The sequence below is a fragment of the Rousettus aegyptiacus genome, unplaced genomic scaffold, assembly GCF_014176215.1.
Source record: "Rousettus aegyptiacus isolate mRouAeg1 unplaced genomic scaffold, mRouAeg1.p scaffold_m13_p_8, whole genome shotgun sequence".
Taxonomy (NCBI): domain Eukaryota; kingdom Metazoa; phylum Chordata; class Mammalia; order Chiroptera; family Pteropodidae; genus Rousettus; species Rousettus aegyptiacus.
Genome location: NW_023416311.1, coordinates 92,305,713 through 92,325,038, shown reverse-complemented (window position 1 = coordinate 92,325,038; position 19,326 = coordinate 92,305,713). Strand labels below are relative to the sequence as shown.

Genomic DNA, 19,326 nt, shown 5'->3' with positions numbered 1-19,326 from the left:
ATTTGAGGAGAAATTAGAATTTTTAAACATGCAGATTGAATTGCCTAACTTAGCTATATAATGTGTTAACTTTCTGGGTATATCCAAAAAGAAAATAATGTTGATCTAATAGTATCTTTAATGGAGATAACCCTATTCATTTCCACACTTCTAGCGTGGAAAAATTAACTGAGGTAGCACGCCATCACATTGAAACATCTTCAAAAATTCAAAATGAACTTTATTTAGACCAAGAAGACTTCTTCATTAATGGCGATGTAAAAGTCTTTCCAGATCCCCCTCCTCCAGTCCGTCCTCCACCTGTAGAAAAGGAAGAAAATGGCACCCTGACCATCGAACAGCTTGACAGTCTTCGAGAGCAGTTCTTAAATATAGCACCTAAAGGTAGGAAAAATGATTCTTATGAAAAGAGCATAAAAAAGGTCAAGATTAACCAGGCTGCCAATCACTTACCCACAAATAAAATCAGCCTTTTGGGAACATGTGGCACTAAAACAAGCACTTGCTTTGTTCTAGTTTGTCTCACATTTGTTTCATACAACATAGATCTGAATTAAACAAACAGGAGCAAAACTATGACAAATACTTTATCAGAGTGGTGATCCTTGTTTTCCTGGTAATTCTCCTCTTCTTCCTCCCCTGCCCCCGGCCAGCAAGTTGGTAAATTTGAGTATCGCTCCATCTGGCAGTTGAAAGACCGCCTCCATGAGGACTTCTAGTTTGAGTTTTGAGTTGAGATTATGAGTTTGTGTAGGTGGAAGTGGATTTTGGAAATTATCAACCACTCTTAATCCCTTTCTGAAGGGACCTTGGAATTCATGATAATTGTCTTGGTATGTGCTTGGTTCCAACTACAAAACCAGAGCTGGTGTTCGAACTAAAAGTTTAAATGTAAATAACAAATAGCAGCTATAACTTGACCTGTGTATGTCTTAGAAGATTAACTCTAGAAACCCTTGGGACTGAAAGATGTCAACTGATACATTTATCTATGTTCCCAGTATTGTAGAATACAACTGCTTTCAAAGTATAGTAGGAAAAGGAAGGAAAGGAGAAGAAAGGAAAGGAAGAGGGAGAGAGGGAGGGAGGGAGATAGTTACATTTAAAAAAAAAAAAAAGTAGATATGAAAGGAAAATCAGAGACTTAGAGTGAAATTTGGAAATGCAGGCAAAAAAAAAAAAAGGAGAAATTATAAATGTCTATTTAGGTTTTTCCTGGAACAAAGTATGAACTTTATGAAAGTGCTCAAGAATGCAAAGCAAAGGAGAATCAGTGTCCTGCTAGGAAAGCCATGGGTATGCGGCGTGTTTACGGGTGCTCTGGGAGAGCTCAGGAGCCTGCTCTGCTTCTCCGTCACCATCTGTATGAGGGGCGGGCAGACAGATGGGGAGGCCTCCTCTGTCTGGGGAACTACCCATATTTCATATATGCCAAGCAGCCTATGATATCTGAGATGTGAACTTCAAGTTCACCAAAAAAAAACATTAAAATAGAATGAACAGATAAAATTTCTCTAGGAAACAAGCATACATATTTGCACATAACAGTCATTATGTTACTAGGCTCACAGTAGGTTTTTTAGCAAATTTACAAGTAGCGTTAGTCATTAAGTTATACTTGGTAACTTTTAATTGTTACATAAATAAAATTATTGAGGGAAATGAATAATCTTTGATTAAAACAAGTGACCGAATACTTTAAATATTTGTATCTACTATCAGGATATAAATGGAAAGAGCTAAAGCTTAAGGAGCTTTCTCCTGAGCATTAATTAATCCGCTTGAAACTTAAAAGTCTTCATTGAAGTAGTTCTCACTGAAGATAATGCTGGGAGGGAAAATGACCTCATGTGTGGTAATCATATGAGATCACACAAAATGCAGTGAAACAACTTGTCACACTAGCATTTTTCTTGCTACCTGGTGAAGACTCATACTTCAGAATCTTAGGAACACTTTAAGTGAGAGACAGCCACTGAATCAGCAAGACATTTTTTCCACTGACTGTCCTACGAATAGTTTTCATGAGCGTACTCCCAGCAGAGGGGATTTAGTGAGTATTTTCTGAATTATAATAATAGCTGATACTGGCATGGTGGGAGACCCTATGTATCAAGCCCCATGCTAGCATTTCCATGCTAATTCGCTTCTCACGCATGGCTGGATGGGTAAAAAGATCCGTCCATGGGTAGAAAGAGGCAGATAGCTCTTTTCAAATCCAACTCTTGTCAAACGACTGTAGTGTGATCTGGGACAAGTTATTTAACCTTTCTCTCTGTGTAACTTTCCTCATCTGTAAAATAGGGTAATTGTGGGATTGTTATCATCGTTAATGTAATTAATATATATCAAGTGCTTAGAAAGTGTCTGGCACATAGAATGTGCAATTTAACATAAGCCATTATCACTTAATTATTAATTACAGTAATATCTTATTATATAATATATAGCATTATATAATATTGATACAAACTATCATTATTATTATCCAAAATGTTAGCTCAGAATCCTGAAGGTGCACATACCATAACACCTGCAGCATTACCCTAGGACACATCCAGGAAAAAAAATCACACCATTTGGTAGAATTAAGCCATGAGGTATGTGGTTCCCTGGGGGATGTAAGCATCCAAAACAAAAACACTCATTTTGTGTACTGCTGTAAGCTCTGTAACATACTTCTCGTCTCCAAACAGCAAGTGCCAAGCACACCAGGAAGACTGCCTCTCTTCAATGGAAGCAATTTGGAGTCTATAGAAATTAGAACATTTTAGCAATGTTCCTCTGTCCCCACTTAAAGCATAAGGACTCCTTTTTCTTGTAAACCCATCAGTACTCTATGTAATGCCTACAGAGATGGTACACAGTTACTTGAGCTTCTGCTGAGAGGTTATCTGGAGTGAACACAGTCCAGAGAATTCTGTACCCTCACTTCTTCTTCAAGAGACATAGCAGTTAGTTGTTCAAGACTTATAACTGACAAGGAGCCTTCCTGCAAACCCCTCCTGAAGACCCTTAGAATCAGTGACCAGTCTCAGAGAAAAAGGACACAAACTCAAAACTCTAGACTGTAGTGGCTAAGTGAGATCACTCAGCTATGGTTTTTACAGGAATACAGAGGAAAAGAGGAGGAAGTGGCTCTTGCTGGCAGTACGGATCAGCATAGGGGTTAGCCTGCAGGAGACTTTCAGATGGAGCCTTCCGAGAACAGAAGCAGGAGTTGGGTATTCCAGGCACAGGGGAAATGAAACAGACATTGAGTTTTTGAGGTGTCATGAGATTTTCAGGGAACAGCAACAGACCAGCCGTGGCAAGAGGCAGGAGGTGAGGACCACGAAGAAGTTGTGGTCAAGTTATGAAATCTCAGGTGGCTTGCAAAGGACATGCAGGAGAGGACTGTCGAAGACGTTTAGAGCCAAGAGATGTGGAGAGGGGTTAAAGGGAGGAGGAAGCTATCAGAGAGCAGCAGACACTACCCTGTCACTCAACAGAGCTTCCGCTAACCAAGAGGCAGGAGTGGGGGCACCTGGGTTGTTGCCTGACAGGAGTGACTGGAAAGTTCTGTGGGTTTTTTAGGCTTAGCGTCTCTGAGAAAATCATAAAGGTATGATAGTATATCTTCGCAGGTAAGCAAGCCCCGTATTTTGATTTGAAAAGTGGTTAAATTAGTCTGGCGTTTACAGAAATCAAGAAGTACAGAAAGATCTCTCAGAAAAGGTACGATAGAAGAAGGATTGATGTTCTTAACAGGAATATCTTGGCAGGCAGCAAAATCTGGGGATTATAGCAGATAGGAATGTGGGCCACTATATGCCCCATGGTTCTCTCAGTGGGCGAACTCCCTCCAGTAGATCAGATTCAGATCACGGAAATGTAGTAGTAAATTTAGAAGCTTTTGGACTTGGTAAAACTGTCTGTGGGCAGTTCCAGATGTTTCTTCAGGAAAAAAACAAAACAAAAACAAAAAAAATTCTCATGAAGCCAGAGAATTTACATTAGGCAATTGAATGTATGTGCTCAGAATTCAAGATAACATCTTCTGGAAAATTTGTCCGTGGAACTAAAAACATCAAAGCTAGCTAAGTCAGTAGTGAAACGCAAAGCCCTTTGCTCTAGCAACAGGAGACTTTGTTTTTCATGCATTCATGCTTGTATTCACCAACATTTCTGTGCATTAGCGTAGGCACCCAGACTGATGCTGAAGACCTAGTGTGGGAGATTGACAAGTAACTCAGTGTGTAGGGGGGAAAAAAGGAAGGCAGGGTGTGTCAACTACAAGGACACTCATTTTAAATGAAAACAGTAATATTTAGGATTCGGGGAGGGGGGAAGCGCCCTATTTTAAGAACAACAACTGCAAAAAGATTGATTAAAAGGCAAAATAGACATTACATACACATACGGTAAGAAAGTCAGAGGCAAATTGACTAATGCAAAAGTTGTCAATTGAAAGACATTAAGAGATATGAGACTGAGAAAATCAATTAGCAGCATAGAGAATGTGGTCAGCAGCAGTGTAATGGCTACGTGTAGAGCCAGAGGGAAGAGAGAGGAATCAGGGGGATCATTTCATAAACTACATCAATGTCTAACCGAAGTACTGTATACTCGAAACTGATAATGAAAACAAAACCATTGACTTGTAATAAAAAAAAAAATCAGTTAGGAAAGGAGATTTCTTAAACATCTACCAAGTGCTTATCACCCATCTAGGCATTATAAACACCAAAGAAGTAGGTGTGGTTGGGTCGGAAGAGTTTAAAATCTAGTTGAGGAGTCAGAGAATAAGGATGGTCAGGCAGTGAACTAAAAGGAAGCGTGGGGCGCATGTGTCATACTGGGTATTTCAGTATGATATCACACAAACATGTATTTCAGTGTTTCATCATACTATAAATTAGGACAAGATAATGATCAGTAGTGTCGCAAAAGTTGTAGGAGACAGATAATTATGTGGTCCAGGCTCTCTACCTTCAGGGAGGAACCGGTATTTTAGGACTTCATTGTGTATAATTTTAATTTTTTTGTCCTTCTATTCAGATAAATAAGCATTCTCTTCTTCATCGAATAATTAAACGTGTGTCAAAATTTAGACCTTTGAGGAAAAAGAAAACATTGGGGTGTGAGGCTCAGCTGCTTGACAAAGCCCCCTTGGATGGGTCTCAGAGCCCGATGCCCATTGTGTAACAAGTTGGCTCTCCCACTGCCAGAGAAGGTGGGACTGAGGCCGGAGGGGCGAGTGGTAAATCCTGCAGACACACTGCTGTGCATGTCCTGTTATTCTTTTTCTCACCAAGAGGAGGAAATGACAGCAAAAAGCAGTGTCCCCCTTATACATAGAGGATTAGACTCTACAGTGAAGAAGATCGTAGTACCCTCTGCCCTTATGAGAAACCTGAAATAATGAAGTATATAAACATGGGGGCTGTGCAGTAGGACTGCCTGCTAGTGAACCTCGATTCTACCATTTTTGAGCACCATGACATTAAACAAATTAATTAACATATCTGCGCCCTAGATTTTTGACCCATAAAATGGTGATAATAATTAGTTCATTTTCTTAACTATAAAAGGATACTGTATTACGAAGATTAAATTATATAAACCACTTAAAGCACTAAGCAGAACACCTGATAAGTAATAAGTACTCACTATAATTTTTCTAGAAATAATGAGCCAATGTGGGTGGCAGGCAGTAAGCAAAACTTGAGGGTAGACACTGGTGAATACCTAAAATAACAATGTAGAGTTATTTTAAAGGCAGGGATCCTCCAAATGAAGTGAGTCAAGTCACCGAAAAGAAGAAAAGGCCACGGAAGCTTGACCATTACCTTCCAAAGAGGAACAATCCGTTTTTGAGAATTTGGCTGAAAAAATACCCTTGGCTTGTGTATGATGAGATACTAAACCTTATGTTCTGTGGCCTGTGTCGTAAGCATGGAGTGAAGTCAAGGGGAAACCAAATGAGCTTTTTTTATGGCACTGACAACTTTAGGACCGAATTTCTCAATGCACATCATCTCAGTGAGGCTCATGCCAAGGCATCATTAATGGAAGCGACGAGCGGTTCTCCAGTGAACGGAGCCACCACGGAGTTGATAGTGAGGACCATGAGCAAAGTCACCCTCGGGAGAGTCGAGAACTTATTCAGATCGTGCCATGCTATCGCCAAGACCGGACGTCCCCTCAAAGATTTTATCTGGATGTGCAAGCTGGATGACATGAAGGGTGTCGATATTGGTCCAGTATTCAGGACCAATAAATCAGCAAGAACGTTTACATATTTTATCGCCGAAGTAGAACGGAGAAATCTAAGAGAGAAACTAGAGAAAAGTAAATTCTTCTCTGTTATCAGCGATGGGATCACAGGCGGCGCAATCGAGGAAGCTGAACTTGTCTATGTGCAGTTCGCACACGCAGGAAGAGTGCATTGCCAAATTGTCGGCGTGCAGACCGTGGAAAAGAAGGATCCCCTGGCAATAAAACATGCCATTGAGAAGACTCTCGAGAGAAATCTTCAACTTGGGCTGTCGAACCAAGTCTGGGCAAAGAAACTTGTTGGTTTTGGGAGTGATGGTACCCCTGGCTCAGGGGGAGAAAGCGACAGGGTGGCCCTGCTTTTAAGGGAAATCCAGCCGTGCGTGCTAACTGTATACTGTTTCGCACATCATCTAGAGTTATCTTACAAGGCGCTGTTCCAGAGCGTTCCCCTGTACAACGATGTCAGAGACCTTCTTCACGGCATCTATCGCTTCTATCACAGTTCTCCGCTTCGTAAGAGTTCTCTGATAGCTGCTTTCAAAGGCCTTCACCTTCGCCCTGCGATGCCTTCTCAAGTAGGAGACAGGAGGTGGCTTCCGGGATTACAGGCGGCCCTCCAGAACTTCCTCAAGGGATATCCTGCAATTGTCCAGCAACTGCATTCCGTAAGTAATTTTGAAATACCACCTTATTTTAGTTTTTCAGAAACAAACAAACAAACAAAAAGCATTTTTATCAAGCAACTTGAAATCATAATTTTGAGAAAGACCACTATTCTATTCCCAACCTGTGTTACAGACACATGAAGACAGAAGGGACACCGGCCATCAGACAGCCAAAGAACTTCTAGAGCCCCTTCTGCAAGCGGACATTGTAAAATTTGTCCATTTCTTGGTGGATGTTATTAATGTGCTTAGCATTCTGTCCCGTGTCAATCAAGACAGAAATTCTTCAATTGCGGACATATTTGCCACCTTAGAGTCGACACTAGAAATGCTCAGGATATATCAAACAAGGTGAGGAATTGGGGATGACCCAAGAGTCTGTCAAAGAGGCATTTTGACTTGAGAAGTCATTTGCCAGGTGCTTTTTCATTTAATTGTTTATTTGAGGGATTTTTTTTTTCCTCCCCAGACCAGGGCCAAAAGAACGTAGGGTGAATTCAGTCACATACTTTCATGGTAACTGCCTCAGAGGAGAAGGAAACATTTCTGATGTGAGAAACACAGTTTTAACACATCTTATCAAGAGGCTGCAAGGCTGTTTCAGAGATGCCAGCCAAGATGTGGTAAAGGCAACCATGATTGGAAGCTTTAAATTGTGGCCCACAAAGATAAATCAAGGTAGCCTGTATGCGCTGACTGAACTACAGTTCTTTAATTGCCTGCATGAGTGTCTTTCAGATATCTGACTTTTCATTTTGTATATTGATGGCAGAGTTTGGAGAAAAAGAGGTATCCATCTTGACAGAACATTACGAACCAGTATTGGAAGCTGCCAATGTGCAAATCGATGAACTGGACACCGAATGGAGCATGCTGAAAATAGAGATTTATGCTCAGTAAGCAAAGACAAACTAGTTGACATTTATAAATATTTGAGTAAAACAGGAGTGAGTCCCAGTCATTTACTTTTTTCTCCTTCCCTCCTAGATTTCAGAACATCCGCAAACTGACCTGGGATTTTGTGAATTCTGTTTACTTGCACAAGTATCCGAATATCCTAACACTAGTGGACCTGGTGCTCACCCTCCCTGCAAGTTCAGCTGAAGCAGGACGTGGCTTCAGTCAGATGCAACGCACCAAGTCACTAACGCATGCTGAGATCAAGGCCGATGGCATGACAGACCTCCTGATCATTCAGTTGAATTCTCCAGACATTAATAACTTTGACCCCAGGAATGCTATCCATTTATGGAATATGAGAACACCACCTTCAGCTGGTGACACAAGACCTAATTCAGAGTGCTCGTCATATTCAGAAAGCCATTATGAAAGTGATTAGTAATAGGACAAATATTGACTTCCTCAGTGATCATAGCAAAACAACAAAAAAATTATTTTTAAAAACCTAAAATTTAAAAGTAAAACTCTCGCCAGTCTTCTCATCAAACACAAAAGGCATTTGGCATGTTCCGGACATACAAAGCAAAAATCCAAAGGTTGATTCTCCAGTAACTTTCTAATTCTACTTCTACATTCACATATTCTTTCACATTTTGGGGTAGACGTGTATATTTCTAAGTAATGGTGTTATTAAAGTCATCTTTCTAAGAGTTATTGCTAAGGGTTACCAGACCATGTTTGTGGTCTGAGTTTCTTTAGGCCTGGCACACAATTAACTAGTAGTCCTGGATAATTCTAAATGACAGTTATATCAGAAAATTAACTTGGGACTGAATTGAAAGTTTCTTTTTGATCCGCAAACCAAATTTGTAAGTTTGTCTGTTTCTGTTACCACATTATATGTGAAGATGATATCACTACTTGTCTTGGTCACTTAAAATAACAAGGTGAAATATTAAAGTAGTTTTCACATTTCACACTAAGGTCCCCAGGTAAACAAGTCCTATGCAAACGTAAAGCGTTGTCTGACGTACCTTGCTTGCCCCACGGCTATTAGAGACAACGGAAATATTTTGCACCTCTACCAGAATTTTTAAATACTTTGAACCTCTTCATGTTTTCAATAGCATTTATTTATGGTTTCATCTTGAAGAATATGAATGTTTTATTTCTAATTTCATTTTATTGAAAATTCTACTACCTTGAAACTGTTCTCATCATATAAAATTGGATACCCAGGTTTGATCAAAAAGGATAGAGAACTTATTCCTGAGCAACCTGTCGGATGGCCAATCATATCAAAGAAAGAAATGTTCTGCTCTTACTACCCAGAAAATTACCTTCCAAATTTCAAAATTGTATATCTGGTTTGAACCACTGAAATTTTAAAAGTACTATTGCATGTTCCTAAGGTTAAAGGAGCAGTTTATGTTGGACTTTTAGAAATGCTAAAAATATAGATGTAAAAAGAAAAATCTGAGATGCTACACCTACGTTTTTCACTCTTTTTATTTCTGAACAAAGAAGGATAGCCATGTACTCTGGACCTGAAAGATCTCGACATGGGCAGGGCCTCTCCTGGCTCTGGAAGGTACTTCTGCGATGGGAGTTAGACTTTTTTAAGCAGATTTATTTATTTTGCTTTTCTATTTCTTTTTAAATGCATCCGCATGCAAAACGAAATGAGAAACAGACTGAGCAAAAATCTCTGTTGGACAAGGTAAAGTAGATTAGTGTATAAGAGCAAAGTATTTTATAAAAGGTTAGCAATCTTTTATAAAATACTTTGGAATGGTGAGCAAATTAGATGATTAAATTAGCACTTCCAATCCAGTAATTTAACAATTCAAATCTCCCTATATTACAAAAACACATCTATTCTGATCTAAAGAGTGAAATGAGGATAAATGTGTTACCTTGATCACTGTGCTGATTTGCATGCTTTTGAAGTACCTTTATCCCATAGTCACTGAAATATTTTATTCTTGTGCCCTACTGATAATGGGAAAGCTTAGACTATTTTTTAAAATTCAACCTATTCTGAGTAAAAGGTCAAAGAAGATTACAAACTAAAATATAAAGTCTCGGTATTCTGCCCAATCTGGAATGATTTATTACTCAGCCAAAACAAAACAAAACAAACAAACAAACAAACATTTTGACTTAGCTAAGAAACAGTAATGGGAGAGCTTTAGAAATTAATTATTATTTTTATGTTTTCAAAATGCCTTCTGTTCCTATAAGAGTTATAGCTTTAAAATATATTAATAAAGTGATTATACAAATACTCATTATTCATTCTATTTTGGTAAAAGAAACAAATCCCTCTCACATAACTAAAACATATTTTTTATTGTTTTATAGGCATAATAGGAAATAAAGCATTTACTGACATTTTGCTTGACCTGGTAACCCTGAACCTTGGAACAAGCAACTTTCCCAGTAGTTGGATGCATCTCACTCAACCTGAAGTAAGCATCCATTTCGTTTGGGTTTCAAGCTTTGAGAATTCTTATTTGATCAATAAGTCAATAGTTTTAAAATAACCAGTAGGTACTTGCACAGTATCTTACTTTTCGTAGGCAAACCAATAAAACTTGACTGAATGAACAAATGAACTTGAACTTAAGACACATAGTATGTACATGCTCAGTATTTGAAGCATGAGCGAGGATGCTAACAGTCAATGAAACATTACAGAGGCAGTGAGGCTCAGCCTATAAGTTTGTATCAATTGCTACCTGATAGAATGACCCTAACTAGTAATAGTGGATGATTCTGGCAGTTCTCGTTTTTCATCGGATCCTGTTTCTTAAGAATGTATCAGAAAACAAAGTGATTAAAGAGTGTTTCCCTACAGGCGGCAGAGCCCTTGCGCAGCCACTACTCTCATCTTTATCCATCTTTTGTCGAAAAGGTACAAAGCCAATTGGAGTCACATGTATAAATTCATTGCATAACAGTAAGCAAAAACACAGATGTCAAGGAAGCAAAAGGTGAAACACTTTCTAGGTACCGTCTGGTGTAGATTGGTTAGTAGAACCTGAGGAAACATAAGTCAAAACTGGCTCTATTCACCAATCTAAACTCCTACTTCCTTCCTCTGAACCTCTTATAAGAAGCATGAGCAGATAAAGAGAGCCGCACGATAGAATCACACACATATCCCAAGAGCATTTCTTGTTTTTCTTCTAGTTGCAGGAGTTAACATCTTTATTAACAATAAACTCGGAGTTTGTGGACTGGCGGAAATTTTTGCTAGTAACCTCACTGCCTTGGCCCTTCCCCCTGGAGGAGATGCTTCTGGAGACCCTGCAGAGGTTCAAAGCTGTGGACGAGGAGCAGCTGGGCACCATCACTTTCGAGCAGTATATGCAGGTTGTTGTCAACACCCACTGGCACTAACACGAGACTACTTTTGACCTAAGAAGTAAGATATAACTGGTGACCTGTACCAGAGCAATTGTGATGGAGCACAGAATCCAGATTGCAAAGGACAGAAGAAAGGAATAGGTCTTAGGAAGTAAAGATAAGAAAAAGTTGATTCATTTTCAAGAAGTTTGAGTAAGGAAGGAGTGAAAGTGAAGTCCCATAACTAAGAAGGGCCCGAATTGCTTATTTTGTGTCTGTTAATTGCATTCATCCTATTGCTCACCATTTTGTATTGCTGGTAAACACAGAAGATGGAAATGTTTATAAGGTGCTAATTTTTAAACAGGTTGAGACCCTCTAGAGACCTGAATCTCAAACATATGCCACCATTGAAAGATCACATCCCTCCTGCTTCTCTTGTCTTCCGTTATTAATGGATGGCATGTTTACAGGCAACTCTGAGGTTCTCACACTCATACAGCTGAGCCAGAGAAAACAACACTTGCATTTTGAGGAGATTCCATCAGGGCCAATCAAGAAAGGTGCTTAGCTGATTGGGCTCTGATTTATCTCCCCAATAGAGCAATTTATGAATTCCATCACTATCCTGGTCTTACACCTACCTCTTAAAGATGACTTTGTATAAAAACAAAAACAACAGAGAAAAACTTTATTTTTATCATTGACTTAAGATTTCAAAAAGTGGGCACTTGTGAAATTATCAACCTTCACTATTCACAGCATGTGCCAATTAACACAGGATATCAATTTAAACATCCTTTTGCACAAACATGAGACTAACAAAAGGTGTTAGCAATTTTTACCAAAGTGCTGAGCCAAAACCAGAAAGCTCCTTTACCAAAAGTGTGAATTTCTTAGAGAAAATTGGCTGCTGCATTTAATAGAAACTCAGAATTACTTACTTGAACACCACCACTGTTTTGGGAGCAGTTGATTTCTGAGCTCTGCCCTCTCCTCTTGCCCACCCAATTTCCACACATCAGGAGCTCCAGGACAAGGAGGCCATTGGAGAGGCCCACTCAAGCATCCCACATGACTTTCACAGATTTCACAGATTTCCAACACTCACTGGCTCACATTTAAAAAAAAAAAAAAAGAAAGAAAGAAAGAAAGAAAAAGAAAAAGTTATTTCATGGGGGAAAAAAATCAAAAAAGTTTCTAGAGCAAAATTTTACAAGATTAATGGAAAACGCCACACTAAAACAGTAAAATAGTATAATTGCATTGCTGAAATGAAGTCCTCTGGGAGAAAAAGGCTCTCTACTCTGCTTTTTATTTTGTCTGTCTTTTTTTTTCTTTTGACTAATTGCAAGTTCACCACAACAGCCACTTAAGAGTACACTGATTTCCCCAGCTTCTAAAATGGAATAAGATAGAGCATTTGTGAAGTCTGTCAAGCTGTGTACTTCTTCTGAGCAATGCAAGCATAAAAGCCCATTTGCCCTTTGCTCCCAACTCTGCTGCAGCTGTCACATGCTTGCCTCTGTCATGTGTGGATGTTTAGTCACACTCATGTAGAATTCTTTGATGTTGAACTCTCGACTCATCTTCTATCAGTGAGGATGCATGTTATTATACTCTTAATGAGTCAGACGTTCTAGGATTCAAACAGTGCAACACTTATTTTCTAAGAAAAAGTAAAAAAAATTCTTTAGACATATTTTAGCATAGGACATTTCCATAACTTAAGGAGAAATCACCTAACTATCCAGTGAAGCAGGATGTGGTTGACTGAATCTTGCTTTTTCAATTTAAACTCTGCTTTGCAAGTTCATGGTTAACATTTCTTACTGTAAAAATGTTCGTGGATGACTTTTAAAAATCATAAGTTGTTTTTCGATTAGGTTATTTTTTTTTCTTTGTAATATGACCCTCTTGTGTGGAACACTTTGAAATGGTTTCCTAGTTTATGAAATACCATACATTTTTAGAAAACTAATATATATGAATCATTGGTTTTAAGAATCAGAAAATTCATGTGCATTGAAACAACTGACTATGGAGTTGAGGGGAAAGGGTAGGGACCCTATCTCTGTTTCTTTATGCCCCCTCTAACTTTTTTTGATAGTTCCTCTTTATTATTGGTTTCCAGCAGTTTGATTATTGTATTCCTCAGTGTTGTTTTCTTTTGCTTGAGATTCATTGAGCTTCTTGAATCTGTGGGTTTTTAGTTTTTGTCTAATTTGGAAATTTTTCAGGATTTTTTTTTTCCAAATAATTTTTCTGTACTCTCTGCCTTATCAAAATCCAATCACATGTTTATTATCCCACAGGTCACTGATGCTTGCTTCATTTTTTCCAGTCTTTTTTCTCTCTGTACTTTATTTTGTATTTACTCTATTTCTGTGTCTTCAAGTTCACTGATTATTTCCTCTGCAGAGTCAAATTTGCTGTTAATACCATCCAGTGTATTTCTCATTTCAGATATTGTAATTTTTTTATCTCTAGAAGTCCAAGTTGGGTTTTTTAATATCGTTCATGTCTCTGCTCATTATATGCATGTTTTTCTTCCCTCTCCTTGAACAAATGAAATACATTTAGAACAGCTAAATGAACATACCCTTGTTGATTCATTCTGTTATGTGTCATTTCTGTGTTTGTTTCTATTGATTGATGTTTCTTCTGGCTCTAGGTCATATTTTCTAGCTTTTTTGCATGCTGAGTCTTTATATTGGATGCCAGATATTGTGAACTTTATGTTGTTGAGTGTCCATTTTTGTACACTTTAAATATTGTAGGGCATGCAGCGATGTTACTTGGAATCCGTTTTATCCTCTCAAGGTTACATACAGTAAGATTTGTAAGGGTGGGTCTCATGCAGCCTTTAGTATAGGACTAATCAGGCCCCACGGCTAAGGCAGTATCTTCCTGGGGCTTTACTCAAGGCCTTGCCTATTAGGAGGGCCTTCCACTCCACCTAGTGGTAACACGACCTACTCCCAACCCTCTGTGAGCCTCAGGAATTGTTCAGTTTACTCCAATACTGTGCTTCATTCTCCAACGTCTAGTATTTTACATACACACACACCCATGCCCACACCCACACCCACATTGTCTCTCTCTATCTCCTCTCTCTCTCTCTCTTGCTGTCATGGCCTCCTTCAACTCAAAACCCTGTTGTGAAGCTCCTCTGGGCTGGAACACTAGTCAGGATCCTCTTGCTTTCCTTCTTTCAGGAACTCCTGTCCTGCATTGCCTGTTGTCTAATGTCTGAAAAAAACATGTTTCATATACGTTGCCCATTTTTCTTGTTCTTTAAGACAGGAGAGAAATTCTGAACTTTGTTATTCCATCGCATCCCAAAGCTTAAATCTTACCTATGTTTCTCATTCCTCATCTCTCTATTCTCCCATGGAGTGGTATTCACCCTCAGATTAGTCACTGGGCAAGAGTCACCTCCTGATCAGTGCTAAAACCCTTACACTCAAAGCCTGGGCCCATGCTGAACCTTATGCTGCTTCTGGGTCTTGTCCCTCACAGGCTTCCTTATGGCCAGTATTTCCCACCCCAGCACTTTGTTCTGAATGAAAATAAAACCCAGTCTTCACCTCTGGGAGCTACAAACCCTTACAAGTCAGCCAGTGTCATTCCAGCCCTTTCTCAAAGCACAGGTGGTACTTAGAAGGAAGGAAGGCATAGAGCAGAGGCCAGAGTCAGGTTAAGCAAGCCAATAGCTCTTAGAAGTAGGCAGTGCTGAGAGGAGATTGTCATTCTGGTAGGTGGTAAGGGATCAAGACTTGGAAACAAAATGCTTATGTATATGAAGTGCATAAAATTTTATGTATAAAAATTAAGCTTGGCAAGACACATTCTTTGAAATTAAGGCATTTATGCCTGATGTTCAACAATAAGCATGGACGGCAACACCCAAAGGAATGGACTAAATGCTAAATGTGTGTTATGACAAACAGGTCAAATTATAGTTCAGAGGAGAGATCAAGGAGGCCAGACCTGAGGAGGTGTGATCTGAGCCAGGTCTGGAAAGATGTGTAGATTTACATGTGTGAACAGGAAGTCACCTCAGATAGCAAAAGAGCAAGAGTGAAAAATGGCCTGAGCAGAAACTGATATGACAAGATTAAAGTTTTGAGAAGATTGATTTAGTTGCATGGTGTCAGCTGAAACAAGAGGGATACTGGAAACAACAGCCCCGAAATTACGGGGGTGGCCTGCGTCAGAGCAGGGAGGCTCTACACCACCCTAGTAGGGAGGGTGGCAGCAATGGGAACGGAAGGGAGGGGGAGATGGGCGAGGCGTGGCCAATGGGAAGTGAGGGATTTGGTAATGGCTGTCAGATATGAGATGAGAAAGCAGTATGTCATTAAAAAGTAGACCTTTGAGCTCTCGAGTCAGTGAGTCAGTCACTCAGCAAAGGTTTTCCAGCAGTGTGCATCAGCACCGCCCTAGGCTCCGAGAACAGACAGGACTTGTGGAATGTGAGCTACAGTTATGGGTGTAGAACCCTCCAAAAGATTGCTCTACAAGCGAAATCTAGGGCAGTGACCCCCAAGCTTCATCACTTACTCCAACAATTAAAATATAGCTAGAATCCCTAATATGTGGATTTTCATTTATAAATTATACATGCATACTGCATGAATACGTTATATACATTACCAAATTTTTAAAAAAATAAAAAATACAAAATAATCAGATCAAAATACATGTAGCTCAAGTATTTCATTTGCATTCCCATGGTTTCCTCAGACAACTTTGGAGGCTACTGCTTTAGACACCTGCACAAGATGGGTTCAATCTCTGTGTCTTTTAGAGGAACAATTACATCTCAGCATAATACACAACTATTTTTCATTTATGTTTGTTTTTTGGTTTTTTTTTTGTATAGGCTGGTCTATGGTTTACAGGAGATGAAGATATAAAAATTCCAGAAAATCCTCTTGAACCCTTGCCATTCAATAGGCAGGAGCATCTTATAGAGGTAATTACTGAGATCCTTAAAAAATTTAGTGCTGTAACACTGATCAATCTCTTTACCTTTCTTCCACTTGTGTAATTTGTTTTACACACCAGTGCCACCCTCCAGTTCCTTTGCTGTATCCCCAAAGTACAGACATTAACATTCACTCACGCAGAAGCATGGAGGAGCTCTGGGGAGGGAGACGGGGCTGCAGTCTTAAAATCCTACCGTGACTGTATGATCTTGGACAATTTCCATAACCTCTCTGGTTTTATGCTTCTTATCTGTCAAATCAGCTGTTACGCACCACATTTGTTTCTACGTGTCCTTCTAATCCTAAAAGCTTAGGATCAGAACTGTCATTTACCAATATGTGTTTTGTTCATTTCTCTTTGCTGTTGACTAACTTGTACAAGATATCAAGGGTTTACATACAGTATTGCCCATGACCCATCATATTATTACTATTATAAAAAAGTCATTATCAAAAGTAATTATTGATAATATTGATTGTTCAATTTCCAGCCAATCAGAACTGCAGTACAAAATTGAATATGACTCTAGTTATAAACTTAAAGTGCACAATTTCCTTCAATTGGATGCATATTTTTTGAGCACCTCTGCTGGATGCTAGTAGTAGAGCAGGTAGGAAAAAGAGGTCAAAGAATTACTCAAAAAAGTCCAAGATATGAGGCTAGCAGTCGCAAAGGCGGTTTTTGTTTTGTTTGTTGTTAGTTTTTTCACAATGTGAAATTTAAAGACTGCAATCTGTTCTCCCATAAAGCTTTGGGAGACCATCTCTACATGATTTTGTGAACAAATCTACCAACAGCATTAAGAGGTTCTTCATTACTTGGGAAGAAACTGGCAGGCTGAATAGCATTTTTTTTTTCTAGCCATAAGTTTTTAGAAATGTCAGTTGATGGCAGAGCAGCAAAAGCCATAAGGTCTATGGTGCTGGTCATCTCTGGGAAAGAGGGAAGGGCCTCTGGGTACCAATGAAGGGAGTAGCTTCCACCTGCTACTGCCCACGCTGCTGAAAAATGGCATGGAGGAAAGGAACAAAGTTGGGAGCTGAGGCAGGACTATGAAGCTTGAAAAAGAAGTGCTCTTATATGGCAAAAATTGGCTGGCAGGTGTGTGTGTGTGTGTGTGTGTGTGTGTGTGTGTGTGTGTGTGTGTAATGTCTAGAGGAAAGAAGAATAGAAAGGAATGTTTTCCAACTATCTCCGCCTCGGGGACTGGATGCTCAGCATTACATTAATCTCGATGCTCTTAAACTGGGATTAAAAGCACAGGTAGATTCCACTGCTGATAAGCTGCAAGGTCTTGATGGAGTTACCTAACATCTCTGTGGCATGGTTTATTTTAACCCCTCTCTGGCAGCATTGCTGTGGAGAGTGAGTGTCTGGCCCTATATAAGTGTTAGCTAAACAGAAGCTAACCACACTAACTATATATGGTTAAAGAATGGTTAATGGTCAATTTACTAAAGAAAGGGGTACAAAGAGAACATAAAGCAAGCTTACTTCTTTGGCTGTAATAAGAGAGGAAAGACTGAATCAGGGGTTGGGGGGGGGGAAATGCCCCATAAATTGGGAATTCTGAAGGTCAGGATCCCTGGGCTTTGTTCCCAGTTCTGTCATGACTCACCTAGGGCCTTGAGCCAGTCCCTTCGCCAACTAGGGCCTCTGTATCCTCCCAAGGAGAGAGCTTGGGCTGCAATCCAGGGTCCTATCAGCTCCCCTACTTTGTCATTTGTACTCTCCGTGATCCAGGGCCTGCCTCAAGCCACAGCCAGCAGGGGCTTCTGGAGACAGGCCGTGACTACTGCCCATGGCCTTGGATGATATCAGAGTCTCAGGCATTGAATAAAAGGCCCAGCTGCTTTAAAAACAAACAAACAACCATGTTTGTTTGAGACATGTCTGTGTCGCAATCGTATTATTTTCCTCTGACAGTGACAATGTATTTCCTAATGACCGACGAGGTTCAGCAGGTCATCTACTGGCTTCTCAGCTTGCCACATGCTCAACACCCAGAGCAGCTATTCTAGCATTTTAAAAATCTGTAGCGATTTCTTGAGAAAAGACAACTGAATCTTGCTATATTCAAATCCACAGGTGTTGTTTTCATGTCTCTACGGCTTCTGTCCCTGTGAAATCCTTCCCTTACTTTAGGCTGTCAATATTTGTTGAAGCCTGGCTCATGGTTTGAAGAACTAGTGATTTACTAACAAACCCCAAATGTCTATTCCCACCTCAAACCTCTCTTTCAAATGTTAGACTCTGAGATGCAACTGGCTACGCAACATCTCCACTCGAATGTTCTGGTAGTCATCTCAAAGTTTCCATGTCCGAAACTAAGTGCCTGATCATCCATCCCGCCATTCCCATCTTCACCTACAGCTCACCATCTTAGCCAGTGGCAACTCTGTCCTTCCAGGGTTTATCCAAAAACCCTAGGAATCCCTCAAAGAATCCTAGTAGCTCTACCTTCAGAATATATTCAGGATAAGACCACTTTTTCCAAGTCAGCTTCACCTGGATGACTGCAACAGCCTCATAACTTCCATGTTTCTCCCTCATCTTCGCTCAGGTTACAGTCGGATCATGGTAACCTCTACTTAAGCCATCCCACAGCTCTGCCTTTTACTCAGAGGACTAGCCGAAGTCCTAAAGAAGCCAACCTGGCCTTGCATCTTCTGACTCTTCTTTTTCCTCTCTCACCTCATCTCCTGTTATTCTGCCCACTGCCTCAGCCACACTGGCCTAGTCCTTGTTGATCAAACGTGCGAGGTGTAGTCCTCGCTTAGGATATTGGCCTCAGTGGTTCCCTCTGCCAATAATGCTCTTACCTGAGATGTCCTGACTCCCTGCCCTCCTCCAAATCTTTGTTCAAATTTCACTTTCTCAATTCTGCAATCTGCAGCCCCCAGACTCTTGACTCCCAATCCTCTCTTTTTTGGGGCCTGCGTTTTTTCTGCATTTCTATAATCACTAATTTACTTAATTTATTTTGTTTCCTTCTATTTTCCATCTTCTCTTCTAAAAAGTAAGCTCCTCAAAAGTAGATATCTTTATCTCTTTCCTTGTGAACACACTTTAAGCACCAAAAAGAGTCCGTGCCTAGCACATCATAGGTGCTCAATGAGTACTTGTCAATACCGTTATTATCTCACGATTTCTG

The 19,326-nt window shown here is 39.8% G+C and overlaps 1 protein-coding gene and 1 long non-coding RNA gene across 11 annotated transcripts in view; one reads left to right on the top strand and one right to left on the bottom strand.

Annotated features, from left to right (window-relative positions):
• SPEF2 (sperm flagellar 2) overlaps positions 1–19,326 on the top strand; it is a 139,116-nt gene that overhangs the window by 101,925 nt on the left and 17,865 nt on the right. For 6 of the 9 annotated variants that reach the window (XR_001596628.2, XR_001596627.2, XM_016142439.2 and 3 more), the window contains 4 exons: positions 155–384; positions 10,191–10,297; positions 11,022–11,204; positions 16,066–16,158. Coding sequence is in view for 7 of the 9 variants with exons in the window: in XM_016142439.2 (XP_015997925.2) it covers positions 155–384; positions 10,191–10,297; positions 11,022–11,204; positions 16,066–16,158 (613 nt within the window). In the remaining 2 variants the exon portion in view is untranslated. The other 3 variants (XM_016142437.2, XM_016142436.2, XM_016142438.2) reach the window with 2 other exon arrangements.
• On the bottom strand, positions 201–17,968 carry LOC107509705. Of its 2 annotated transcripts, none has more exons than XR_001596629.2 (3): positions 17,791–17,968; positions 12,122–12,287; positions 201–300 (listed from the first exon to the last, which is right to left on the bottom strand). It is a non-coding gene; the product is annotated as an uncharacterized LOC107509705 (long non-coding RNA). The 2 variants fall into 2 exon arrangements; XR_001596630.2 differs by lacking the exon at positions 201–300 and adding an exon at positions 7,575–7,799.